Raw genomic sequence first — 12,347 nt, 5'->3', positions numbered from 1 at the left:
GTTTCAGTGACATGGCCTCATGTCCACTAGGCACTGGATTATGAGACCATCAGCACATTCCACCATTGGCCACTGAACTTCCCGAAGGAATTTCTGGAAATGGGATTGTTTTCAGTGTAAACATTAGGCATATGGAATGGAAGAGTGTAGTGGCGGTGGCGGTACTGCATGTATTTGTGGAAGATGAGGTCTAGTGCACAGATGTCATTAGCAGGATGACAGATGTGCTGGGAATTGTTACTATTTCAGAGTAGCACAGCACTGTGCCCTCGAGTTTGAGCTCCAGCAGGACTTCTGCAGACAACTCCTTCAGCCACTGGAAAGATCTTCGCTAACACAAGCAGATGTTCTGCCTCTCTCTATTAATGCTGTTGGATTAGAGCCCTATTTGAGGAGCACATTTTCCTTTGGGGTGGGCTAACCCCAGCAAAGCTGTGATCTGATTTGATCCCTGTTTTCTTAGGAGGCACGTCATCTCCAGCTTTGAAAAAGTTATTCTAAAGAAATGCGCATCAACCTTTCATAATTAACATGCAGCGCCGGTTTCCACGCAGAGAGCGGGCACAGTTATAATAACTTGGAGTCAATAATTCATAAACTATAATGCATTATTAATCAATTATTGAGGCCTGAATTACATTTAACAAGATTAAACTGATTGGAGCGCTAAGTTGTTTGAATCATATTGATTTAATCAATGTGCTTAATTAAACTGTGTACATTTTCCACACAATCATTATTTCCCAGTATCCTGTACAAGTGGTCTCTTTGCTATTCTTCACTCAGAAATTGTTCTTGAAAATTAGTTGAACATTAGTACTTAAAGGTAAAGTGTCTTGTTTTCTTTTTATTAAAAAAAAATCAAACTAGATAATATGCCATCTAACTAGCTTGTGTTCGCACATAAGGAAGTGCACTGATATTGATCACAAAGATGTGTAGATACCACAATGAGGCTGTATTCTAAGAAAAGGTCAAATAAGCACATCTTATCAGTCTCCATTTATCCAGTTTGGAGAGCACATAGAAACCTTAAAGACTATAAACATCTTTATATACCTACCCTATAAGTCATCCTTATATCCGTAGTAGTCCTACCGGACTTGTGAAACAAGAGTGCCCTCCATTCCCAACAAAAGACTTAATTAAACATGAGCAGCTGCTGCTGCCTCTCCCTGTTAACCTTAATGTCTTCTTCAGTCCAGGGGAGGGGGAATGTCTACCAAACATATCTGGTGTTATAGACGTACATCCATTAGCGTCTGATGTACTTTGCCCACTTCCCTTGCCACTGCTGCTAACTAACAGGGACATTTGGATTTTACTTTAAACAAACTACCTCTGCAACTCAACTTCTTGATGCAGCACATGCTGATTAGAAGGCAGTCACCATGCACAAGGGTTGCAGGGGAATACCAGTAACAGACTACATAATCAGCATTAACAGGAGCCACAAGTGCATGTCTAGGTATGAAGACATCCTTCGGAATATTTACCATGCAATACCATAAACAACCACTAGTGGTTCACATCAGCCTCCATCCCATTCGTGTTGAAGACAATAGGAAATCTCCCATTGACTTCAATGGCTGCAGAACTGAGCCCCATGACATTATAATGGTTACTATTCTGTGCTGGGAATACAACTGCAATTCAAATCAGCTGAGGAGGAAGACAGGGTTATGGCAGAAACAGGCCCAGGACTGAGAAGATGCTGTTGCAGTCAGAGAATTCCTCTGTGATTTTGTTACAATTCTGTGTGCTTCAATTTCTCCATCTGTAAAGTGGGAAAAAATATTGCTTACCTACCTCAGAATGGGCTGGTAAAGCTAAATTCATTAATGTTTGTAAAGCACTTTCAGATCCTCAGATGCAAAGCTATATAAAACAGTACAGTATTATTACCCACACCTTTCCAGGATTAATTTATACACCCATTATAGTTCACAGATTCAAAGGACCAGTAAAATAATAGGTTATCAAAACTAGAAGAGACCTTCCATACCAACTCAATCCATAGCAAGTAGGACTGTTCCAAAAATTTTTTATCAACATTTTTTTAATGTAAATGTCATTTTTGTCTAAATCAAAACCTTTCAAAAACAGGTCTATTTTGATGAAATTTTGTTCAGGAAAAAAAATTAAGTGTTTAAAAATGTCAAAACATCCATTTTGACATTTTCAGAAAGGAATATTTTTGATCTTTCATTTCAAAACAATTTTTGCAACAAAGTTAATTGTTTATAATGTACAAATATTTGTAAAAGTTTTAAAAGGTCAAAATCAGAGGAACATAAGAATGGCAATTCTGGGTCAGACCAATGATCCATCTAGCCAGTGTTTCTCAAACTTGGGACGCCGCTTGTGTAGGGAAAGCCCCTGGCAGGCCGGGCCGATTTGTTTACCTGCCGCGTCCGCAGGTCCAGCCGATCGCGGCTCCCACTGGCTGCGGTTTGCCGCTCCAAGCCAATGAGAGCTGCTGGAAGCGGTGCGGGCCAAAGGACGTACTGGCCACCGCTTCCAGCAGCTCCCATTGGCCCGGAGCAGCGAACCGCGGCCAGTGGGAGCCGCGATCGGCCGGACCTGCAGATGCGGCAGGTAAACAAACCGGCTCGGCCTGCCAGGGGCTTTCCCTACGCAAGCGGCGTCCCAAGTTTGGGAAACACTGATCTAACCCAATATCTTGTCTTCTGACAGTGGCCAATGCCATGTGTATCAGAGGGGATGAACAGAACAGGGCAATTCTCAAGTTATCCATCCCCTGACATCTAGTTCCAACATCTGGCAGTCAAGGTATGTCTACACAGCAAAGAAACACCCATAGCTGGGCCCTGCCAACTGACTCGGGGTCACGGGGCTCAGGCTGCACGGCTGTTTCATTGTTATGTAGACTTCCGGCCTGGAGCCCGACCTCTGGGACCTCTGCAGGGTCCTAGAACCTGGGTGCCAGACCAAGCCCAGAAGTCTACACAGCAATTAAACAGCCCCACATCCCAAGCCCTGGAAGCCCAAGTCAGCTGGCAAGGGCCAGTCACAGGTTTTCCTTTGCTATATAGACATACCCTCAGAGGCTTAGGGATACCCAGAGCATGGCTTTGCATCCATGACCATCTTGGCTAACAGCCATTAGTGGACTTATCCTCCAGGAAAATGTTTTGATTTTATCGAATCAAAGCATTTCGATTGACCCAAAGCAAATTTTGTTTCACGGGAATTTTTTTTCCCATTCCATTCTGGAAAGGAAAAAATGATAAAATGCACAAAATCTTGCTCCTGTCCCACTCTGACAATGAGCTAATTAAATCCACTGGAAGAAAGGCTCAGTTCCCGCCACACAACACAACCTAATCTGCCATGAATTCATCAGCCTCCTTAGGTTTCTAGGTTTTAATTTAGTCATCTGTTACGGTGACAAGGCACTGATGTGTTTGCTCTAGTTTACAGAGGAAAGTTTCATCATTACCTGGGTGTAACTGAATGGATCTTTTAATTATATATCTTTGGATGGCTAATCCATCCATTCATTCTGCTATTTACCATAACTTCCAGTGGTCCATAGGGGCTAATCAGCTGGTATCTAACCCAGGCATTCCTTCATGAAGTCACTGGGTCCTACTTACAGTAACACGCCTGACAAATACGATTTCAGCTTTGCTTGGAAAAACAATTAATTTGAACTAGAAGCTCTCACTGGTAGATTCTGGCAGTTACTGTGTGTATGTCCCTTTCCCAAGGTTTCTTCAGATACATGTTTCCTGTAAAGGGACTACTTGAGATTATTAGTTTCCTTCCTAGCATTACTTATCACCAAGTGAACAAGAGAGAAAGAAATGGTGGGGGAAAAATTCACTCCAGCACATCTCCTGTGTATGAACGTCTCTGACCTGTATATTATATATTCTGACGCGGGGCAGAATGTCCACCCTGCAATTTTTAGCAGGCTATTTTGAGCCCCACTAGCACAAGTCTGTCTATGGGGCTGGGAGGCATGCTCCCAGCTGCATTGTAGACATACCCTGGGTCTTTCTGAATCTCATTTTCCCATCTGAAAATTGGGAATAATGATATTTCCTTGCCTCACAGGGATGTTGTGATAAATGCATTAATGCCTGCCAGGTGCTCAGTTACTATGGGGATGAGGGTCACACAAGTAACTAGACAGACAGATGCACCATCCTTGTTGAAAATCCTGGACACCTGATAGCAATGCATCGACAAGCCCATTGTCTGCTCCCACTTCAGCCTGGCACAAGGCATCTCCAACAGCTTTCATATGACTGATGAGCTCCACGCCTGACAGGTTGCTTGGCAGATTGAATCTGTAATGCTATGGGCTCAGAATATGCAAACTAGCATGGAACATGGGTGCATGCTGTGCTCCCACTGTTGGGTAGAGGACCGTTTTCTTCATTTGGGGTGGTAACTTAGGGGCAAACCTGAGAAGAGCAGAGCACCTGAAACTTCACTGGGAGCTGCAGCAGCTCAGCGCCTCTCAGGATTTGGCCCTTTGCTGTTTGAGAATTTTTCCCCCACCATCACCACCTTCCCACCCCCCAGGAGACCCTCTTTCTCCCTCCACCCAGTAAGGTGAAAGACCAGGGTCGGAAGACCTGGGATCGAAGACTCCAAAGGGGAGAGTCTCTCACAACCATTATATTTCTTCCCCTCCGTGCCGTTAATTTTAAAACCGCTCAGAAGTGACAACATCAAACCCACGGCAGGTGCAGTGCAGTGGCTCATCGCACCCACGGGAGCTTGCAGAAACCTGCTTTTTTATATTATTCTAAGAACTGCTACTGTCTTCCAAGGAAAAGCTTTTAGCATAATTTGGCAGGCTGAGTCTGCACAGAACAACTCTCTGTGAGAGGCAAAAAAGGGGGGCGGAAGGGGGAAGGAGTAGAAGAAGGAGCGGAGCGAGACAAAGAATCCTCCTGCTCTTTGAATGAGCACCCCACATGCTGGCAGCATGGGGGACAAGTGGTTTTCTTTTTGTCAGAAGGCAAGCAGGGGCCTTACAATTGGGGTAAGGGACAAAGACGCCATAACCCAGGGGATGCTCAGACTTCAGATAGAGGAAAGGGTTACGAATGGCAAAGCAAAAGGGACCCAAAGCACAGCACTTTGCCCCTGCCACCCAGCATCCTATGGTTTCCTTAAAATCAAACTTGTCCAGCCTCTGCAGTCTATCTACTCTGGGGGGGAGGGATAGCTCAGTGGTTTGAGCATTGGCCTGCTAAACCCAGGATTGTGAGTTCAATCCTTGAGGGGGCCACTTGGGGATCTGGGGCAAAAATCAGTACTTGGTCCTGCTAGTGAAGGCAGGGGGCTGGACTTGATGACCTTTCAAGGTCCCTTCCAGTTCTAGGAGATGGGATATCTCCATTATTTTTTTTTATTATTATTATCTCAATAATAATAATAACACAAGGGAAAACCAGCATGATAGCAAAAGCAGGCAACAGGGAGGTGGAGGGGAGGGGGCAAAGGTAACTGTGCTGAAATGAGCCTTGGGGGCCTCATAATCTGAGCAGGAGGTGGAAGACCTGGTCTAAAAAAAAAACCCCACAACTCCTTTTTCCTTCAACATGTTGCGAATGTGCAACTTCTGGGAACATGCACGGCTTGTGCTTCTCATTAACAAGCTGCACATTAATAAATTTAACTCAGACAAATGTAACCATCCTTGGACCACATTAATCAAAAGCCTGACAAGACTGATCTAAAGAGCTGAGAGAGGAAAATAAAGCATAGCTAACAGAGAGGGTGTCATGCACTGATTTTCCATATCTCCCCGCCCCCCGCCCACATACCAGTATTCCTTGTGTTCAGAGTAACTCCTCCCCACCAAATCTATCGTTCCATACAGATGGCCCTATCCCTCCCAGCACCCTGCTATGTTTCCCCAGTGCCCCCTTGTGAAGCAATCTCTTTCTTCCCCACCTCCTGTGTCTCTAATAAAGAAAACAGAAAAGGCTTATAGAGTATTAAAGCAAGATCAAGCCCAACAATTACTCAGCTCTGAAAAACTGTGTTTTCTATGTTGTTCTTGAAAAATCACTCAAGAAAAAAAATATATATATATATAAGGAGAAAACAAATTTGAAAGGCAAACAAAACCACTAAGGCTTCTTGGAGACATGAAGAGCCCAAAGCCCTAGAAAGAAAAAGGAAAGTACAAAGAGCTGAATCCTGCAAGACCCAGGGGAGAAGACTTCATGGGAATGACTTCCATTGCTTGGTGCAGACGCTGCAAACATACATTCCAGCTCCGGAGGTGATGTGGAGCCGCATCCTGGGAGGAGTCAACCCCGGGAAGAATGACTAGAAGTTGTTGATGGACTTTGTCCATTCGCTTTTGTTGGGCTGGGTTGCTTGCATGGCAAAACAGTGAAAAATATTGGATTTTTAGCATCAGCCAAACTACCTCAGAGTAGGGAGGGCTTCTCACACAAGCCAAGTAGACTGAGGAACAACTGCTGATCAAAGCAACGCAAAGCAGCAAAAATTAAGCTCAGTGCGCCCCCCAAAAGCCATTGTTAACCAAACTGCTTAAATGAAATAAACAGATACATGATCATTCAGGCTTGTCTGGAGGGAGCCTATGGCACAAAACACAGTATGGTGTTTTCCTGCTCTTTCATTAGATAAAACAAATGTTTTCTATCACATAACACTGTCATTATTGTCATTCATACAGTGTGCTATAGGTGCCCACGACATACACAAAAAATGAGACAGTCTTGCCCCCACCATCCCTGCCCCAAACAGCTGCCAAATGAGTTCAGAGGATACTATTTCGATAGTTCAATTAGTCCATTACTAGAGTTGAGTGACATTTTTCAGCCAAATTTTTTTCAGTGGAAAATGACGATACTGAAATGCTTTATGAATGTATGTCAATTTCATCAGATTGTTCATTTTGAAAAGAAAACAAAACAAAAATTCAGAAAAAAATCAGAACTGTTTGGTTTGACCTTTTTCCAATGTTGTTACACTGGAAGGTGTTGATGGCCACCATCATGCACGTCCTTCAGCTGTAGACAATCACACATCTCATGAAAGCTGATGCCTGTGCTAGATCACCCTTCATTCAGGCTAAATGGAAGCCACAATTAAATACTCCTTTATGTAGCGATAACTGGCCACAACAGGAAGCCACCACCCAATGCACTGGGCCACATGGGAAAGCCTGAGCAGAGGTAAGCTGTATGATTGGAGGGGTTTCTCTGGGACTGATTGCAAATGCAGGGACTATGAGATTGACAAGCTGCGGACATCTGTGTGTGAGAGTGGCAGAAAACAAGAGCAGAAGTTGTGAGCATGGCGCTGAGAGGAAGGTGAGGGACAGAGTTTCTTGGGGCACAGGACTGGCTAGAAAGGCAGGCTTGGAAACTGTGATCAAGGAAACTGACTGCTGTGTGTTTCTACTATGTTCAGGGTAACAGGACTTCATGTTCCCTTCTTATAAATAAATAAAATTGCACCAAATAAATACCAGATTCATACAGAGTAGTAGCCAATTGCTTGAACCGAAGTGGCAACAATAAAAATAATAGCCATGCCAACAATCAAGTTCTCTCCCTCTTCATCAATGCCTCCAGTTTCCAGTGTATAAAGCTGTTTAATTGCAAGGTTGAACTTGGCAAGACTGTAGTTTTGCTTGAAAATTTCACCCTGAAACGCTCATTCATGATCAGAAATGGTGATAATTCTACGGCAAATAATCCCTAAATGAAAACCGATAGACACTTTGCGACAGGAAACGTAATTACACTGTAATGTCAATGTAACTACAGTCACTCTGTTATAAACTGGAACCAAAATGGAACTCATAACTTTCACCAGCCCTAGAAAGGGAAGAAAGCAGAACGGCAAATTTCTCTTCTCCAGTCCACATAGGAGTACTCAACGCTAATATTTTTGTGGTCCCTTTATGTATGGATCTAATGTTGATGGCAGTGGGATTCCCACACATATATTACTGCGCATAGCTGATAGGGTTCAAATTCAGAAACAAAAACCTCCATAGAATCGTATTGCTCGCTATCTCAGTGATGTAAAGATGTCTGTTACACATTTCCTCCCCAAAAGATCCCAAAGCAATTTATGAAGTTCACAAATCTTACACAGGAATTCTTTCACCCACTGCAGCCACCTCTGGGGTGCAACATAGCAGCTTAGATATTTAATAGTATGTAGCATGCAAACACTATTCCATGGGTTAGCACTGACAGTGAGGATGAATGCTGTGTCCAACTGAATCTAAGGTGAGCATCTATGGAGACAGAATGGAATTACAAGAGTTGGAATTTGGCCAAGGGAAGTGCAGTTTACACCCCTCTTTCTTATGAGAGTACTGTACTTCAGTAATAAAGAATTCAGTAGGCCTCCCATCCCTCGGTCTCCCAGTCCCCTGCTGGCTGCAGAACATACCTGCCTTTGCATTAACTGCTTAAGTATATGCCACGTTCAACTTCTGGAGCTCTCTCTGTGTTCCACATAGGATCTCTGAGGCCCACAAGTAGCCAATAACTTAGTTATATATCTTAGGTAGGTACTTACGGAACTGCTCCAGGTCATCACTACTTTTAGACTCTGGCATAGCAGTGATGGTGAGCAGTGGGCATGGGTTTCCTCCCAGAGTCTGGCACAGTGTCTGCTGCCTGTAGTAGACCTTCTTGGGGTTCCTGGTTTCTTCCAGGATGTCAAGGTGGGACTGAGAAAGAAGCAAGGAACCAGCTTTACGAATGAGCTCATACTGTTCGAAAACTCATTATATTTCGGTCTCAGGTATCTAAACTGTGCCCTCACCTTAGTGGTCATTTCCTCTGTTATTACCCACTCCTTTACCCTCTTCTTTCTTCTGTCAGTCAGAACTGCCTCCCTGAAGATGTTTGCTGTGAATGCCCTAATAAATTCATTACAATATGGAAACCTGTCCCACAGGGAATGTGGCTAAAACCCATCAACTCAGTTCACACAGGACACCCAGCAACCACCAGATGGTACCAGCTTTTGGTATCTATCAACCTAGGCTAAATTTCAGCCAGTGACCTAGAGACAAAAGACTCCAAATCTTATCTCCAGGCCGTTGATTCCGCCCCAATCATCCAGTGTCTAGTTGAACAAATGCAGTTGGAGACCTATGATGATCTACTTCATAAACCAATTTACTGTATAAAGTAAATGCAATTATTATACCTATTTAAATTATCTTGCACAGATATAGAGGATTTGTTACAATCAATTTCTTATATGCTATGGTAACCAAGGCAACTTAGTGGAACCATTGCTACCATCGATACCACACAACAGACTGGTGAATTATAGCTTCACATGCAAACATTTAACATATCAATTTTTTAAAAATGAATTACTCCTCATCAAGTACACTTGATTACTACTGGTTGAAAAGCAATGCACTAGTGAGTGCATCCATTGAAAATGAAGTTCCTCTGTATATATTCTGTAAATATGTCTGCAATTATTAAAAATATATGGTATTATTAGAAATGTTCTCAAATCACTAACTCCACATAGAAGTTTATCATCTTCCCAAATGCCCTTGGATTACTAATCACATTTACTTTATTACTCGTCTGTAGGAAAAGACATATTTCACCCACAGACACATGCTCTAAAATAAAACCTACTGGTGCACGGACCTGAGTTAGAATTTGTTCATCATGCAAATTACAGTAGTATAATAATCTTCCAAAGGGAAATGTGCAAGTCCCATCACTCACGTCATTTTAAATTAGCCTGGTCAAAGTTTCTCTGGAGAATATATTGTAGGCAGCAATCCTACTTTGGCCACCAGCTGGACATAATTATCATCTCTTTTCCACCTCTAACACTCACTGTCCAAACCCTGATGTCCTTCACTCAGTTTTAATTCATTCAATCCTTGCTGAGGCAAAATTCTCATCGACTTCAAGGAGCATTTTACCTGAGTAAGCAATGAGTAAATACTTCAGGATTTAGCCCTGTGAATCTAAGAATAACAACATCCTTTCATCTCGCTTCTATTCATTCAGGCGAGATACTCAGGGATTCCCACAGGGTACAAACTCTTAAAGCCTTGCATGCCCACATACCAACAGAAGGAATCAATACATACTGAAATCATGACTAGGTACTGTACTTCAGCAATAAAGAATTCAGTAGGCCTCCCGTCCCTCGGTCTCCCAGCCCCCTACTCTCCTGCTGGCTTCAGCACACACCTGCCTTTGCATTAACTGCTTAAGTATATGCCACGTTCAACTTCTGGAGCTCTCTCTGTGTTCCACATTAGCTCAAGGAAGTAATTGGGTCCCATAGGCCTGGTGCAGATAGGCTTGCACGCATGTTTTGGACCGCCAGGGCTTGACCTGAGGGATCTCAGGTACTGAATCCAGCTTTTCTGAACATCTGTAGTGGGATGCGAAGCAGTCAACTACGTGATGTGGTTTGGAATGGGAATGAACCTAACATGGACTACATCAGTGCTCCTCAAAGCCGGTTCACCGCTAGCGTAGGGAAAGCCCCTGGCGGGCCGGGCTGGTTTGTTTACCTGCCGCGTCAGCAGGTTCGGCCAATTGTGGCTCCCACTGGCCGCGGTTCACCGCTCCAGGCCAATGGGGGCTGCAGGAAGGGTGGCCAGCATATCCCTCGGCCCGTGCCACTTCCAGCAGCCCCCATTGGCCTGGAGCTCCTCCATTCTTGTACAAGGGCAAAATGGTACATTTAATAAAGTTTGAGCTTTAGAAATAGTCAGCAGGGGGCCCAAAATAGCTCCATCCATCCATCAATTGCCCATAGAAACAGGGATTGGGTAGAAGGCATTAATGGCAAGACATTTAAAGGGGGCTGAGGAAATGGGGCAGAGGCAGCCTGAATGTCCAGTATCTTCACTTTTGGAAAGGTTTCTCTCTCACGCTTAATGGTGAAGCGAAGTGCTGCCTGGGATCCTCCATTTTCTCCATTTATTCTTCCCTTCTTTAGAAGCCTCACCCGGGGCTCTCCCACCAGTATGGTTCAGAAGGTGAGCTGGATTCAGCTTTCCCCAGACCTCCCAACACTATTCCCCAGCTGGCCAATGAAAGGCTCTAGGGAGCCACGTGAGTGAATCCCTCCTGCCCCAGAGAGTAAACATTAACATCCATTTCAACACAGCTTTGAGACAGTAAAGCCTTATGCTTTGGGTCAGTTTGTTTTTCCACGTATACATTGGGAGCACAACTGGGGATGTCTAACTGGGGCAGAGTGCACAGCTGACGGAGTAAATCTGAAACAGGCCCTGCACCTCAGTATTGCACGGTGCAGCTCTGCCAATAGTGAGTCATTACATGATGGCTGAAAGGGATTAGTCATGTAGGAGAAGCAGTCAGCCTTTTCCTCCTATCTTGCCATCAACCCAGAGCAGCCCGCACTCTACGGATGGGCTGCTGGACATGTTTGGGTTGGCTGGTAAATACTAAAAAAAAATTCGGCCTTTAATTGCAGCCTGCTTCATGCAGTTAATGCTCACGGGTATCCTTCAACTCCGTCCTGATCTGCAGCGCGGTTAGGGACTGTTGTGGACAAGGCAATGAAAGCATTATGAAAAATAGCTAGCATCCTGCGAGCAGTGCTACAAAGGGTAACATATGTGCCATATCAAATACTACTCATAATCAAGACCGCTCCCCTCCCTTGTTCCCATCAGTCTCTTCCTGGGACAGGCCAACATTACCATCAGTGCAGAGTAAGTGTAGGGGTAATGGTAGGCCAGGTAGCAGACATCCTCCCCATGAGGGAACGTGACGGTGAAGGTGAGCGTGTAGTAGGATTTTCCTTGTGAGCCTCCCGCTGCGGCTGCACTACGGCGGTAATGGTTTCTAGAGGAAGAGAAAGAGGGGGGATAGATTGTAGTCAGCTTTTGGGTCCTCGTCTTGTGTGCTCGTGCACGAACTGAACCGTCGGAGAGGTCTCCATCCCGAATGAGCTATGGCGAAGCTCCAACCTCAACCGTGAATGGTGCAAACTGTAAGTGGGCCGAATTCAGATGCAGCTGACCCAGTATGCAACACTGCGCCACTGAACAGTCTCCACCATACAGCTAAAGGCCATGTTACAGCAGGTAGGTGAGAGGCTGGGGAGAAGCAGCAGATATGGAGACACAGGCAACACGGTGACGGTTAGTGCCGGCATGCACAGCTGGATTCAAGCAAGTTACTTGGAATCCAATGGTCAGAGTGGGCCATGGGGGAGCAGTGAGTTAGAGGCCGAGCAGCTGGTGGCAGCACAGGGCATAGTTTAACGCTGCCAGTCCTGTGCCTGCGGGGCTGGGCTGCCTTGTGGGAAGATAACAGTTCATCTAGTGGGGG

General features: G+C 44.7%; 1 protein-coding gene across 1 annotated transcript in view; it reads right to left on the bottom strand.

The window, feature by feature from the left end:
• Nucleotides 1–12,347, bottom strand: part of AGBL1 (AGBL carboxypeptidase 1) — a 387,636-nt gene that overhangs the window by 261,545 nt on the left and 113,744 nt on the right. The window contains exons 16-17 of the mRNA XM_054043152.1: nt 11,714–11,858; nt 8,563–8,716 (exon numbers count right to left, since the gene is read on the bottom strand). Of these exons, the coding sequence (XP_053899127.1) occupies nt 8,563–8,716; nt 11,714–11,858 (299 nt within the window). The remainder of the gene's footprint in view (nt 1–8,562; nt 8,717–11,713; nt 11,859–12,347) is intronic.

The sequence above is a fragment of the Malaclemys terrapin genome, chromosome 10 (assembly GCF_027887155.1).
Source record: "Malaclemys terrapin pileata isolate rMalTer1 chromosome 10, rMalTer1.hap1, whole genome shotgun sequence".
Taxonomy (NCBI): domain Eukaryota; kingdom Metazoa; phylum Chordata; order Testudines; family Emydidae; genus Malaclemys; species Malaclemys terrapin.
The sequence above is the reverse complement of the archived record's forward strand: the minus strand, read 5'-3'. Positions and strand labels throughout refer to the sequence as shown.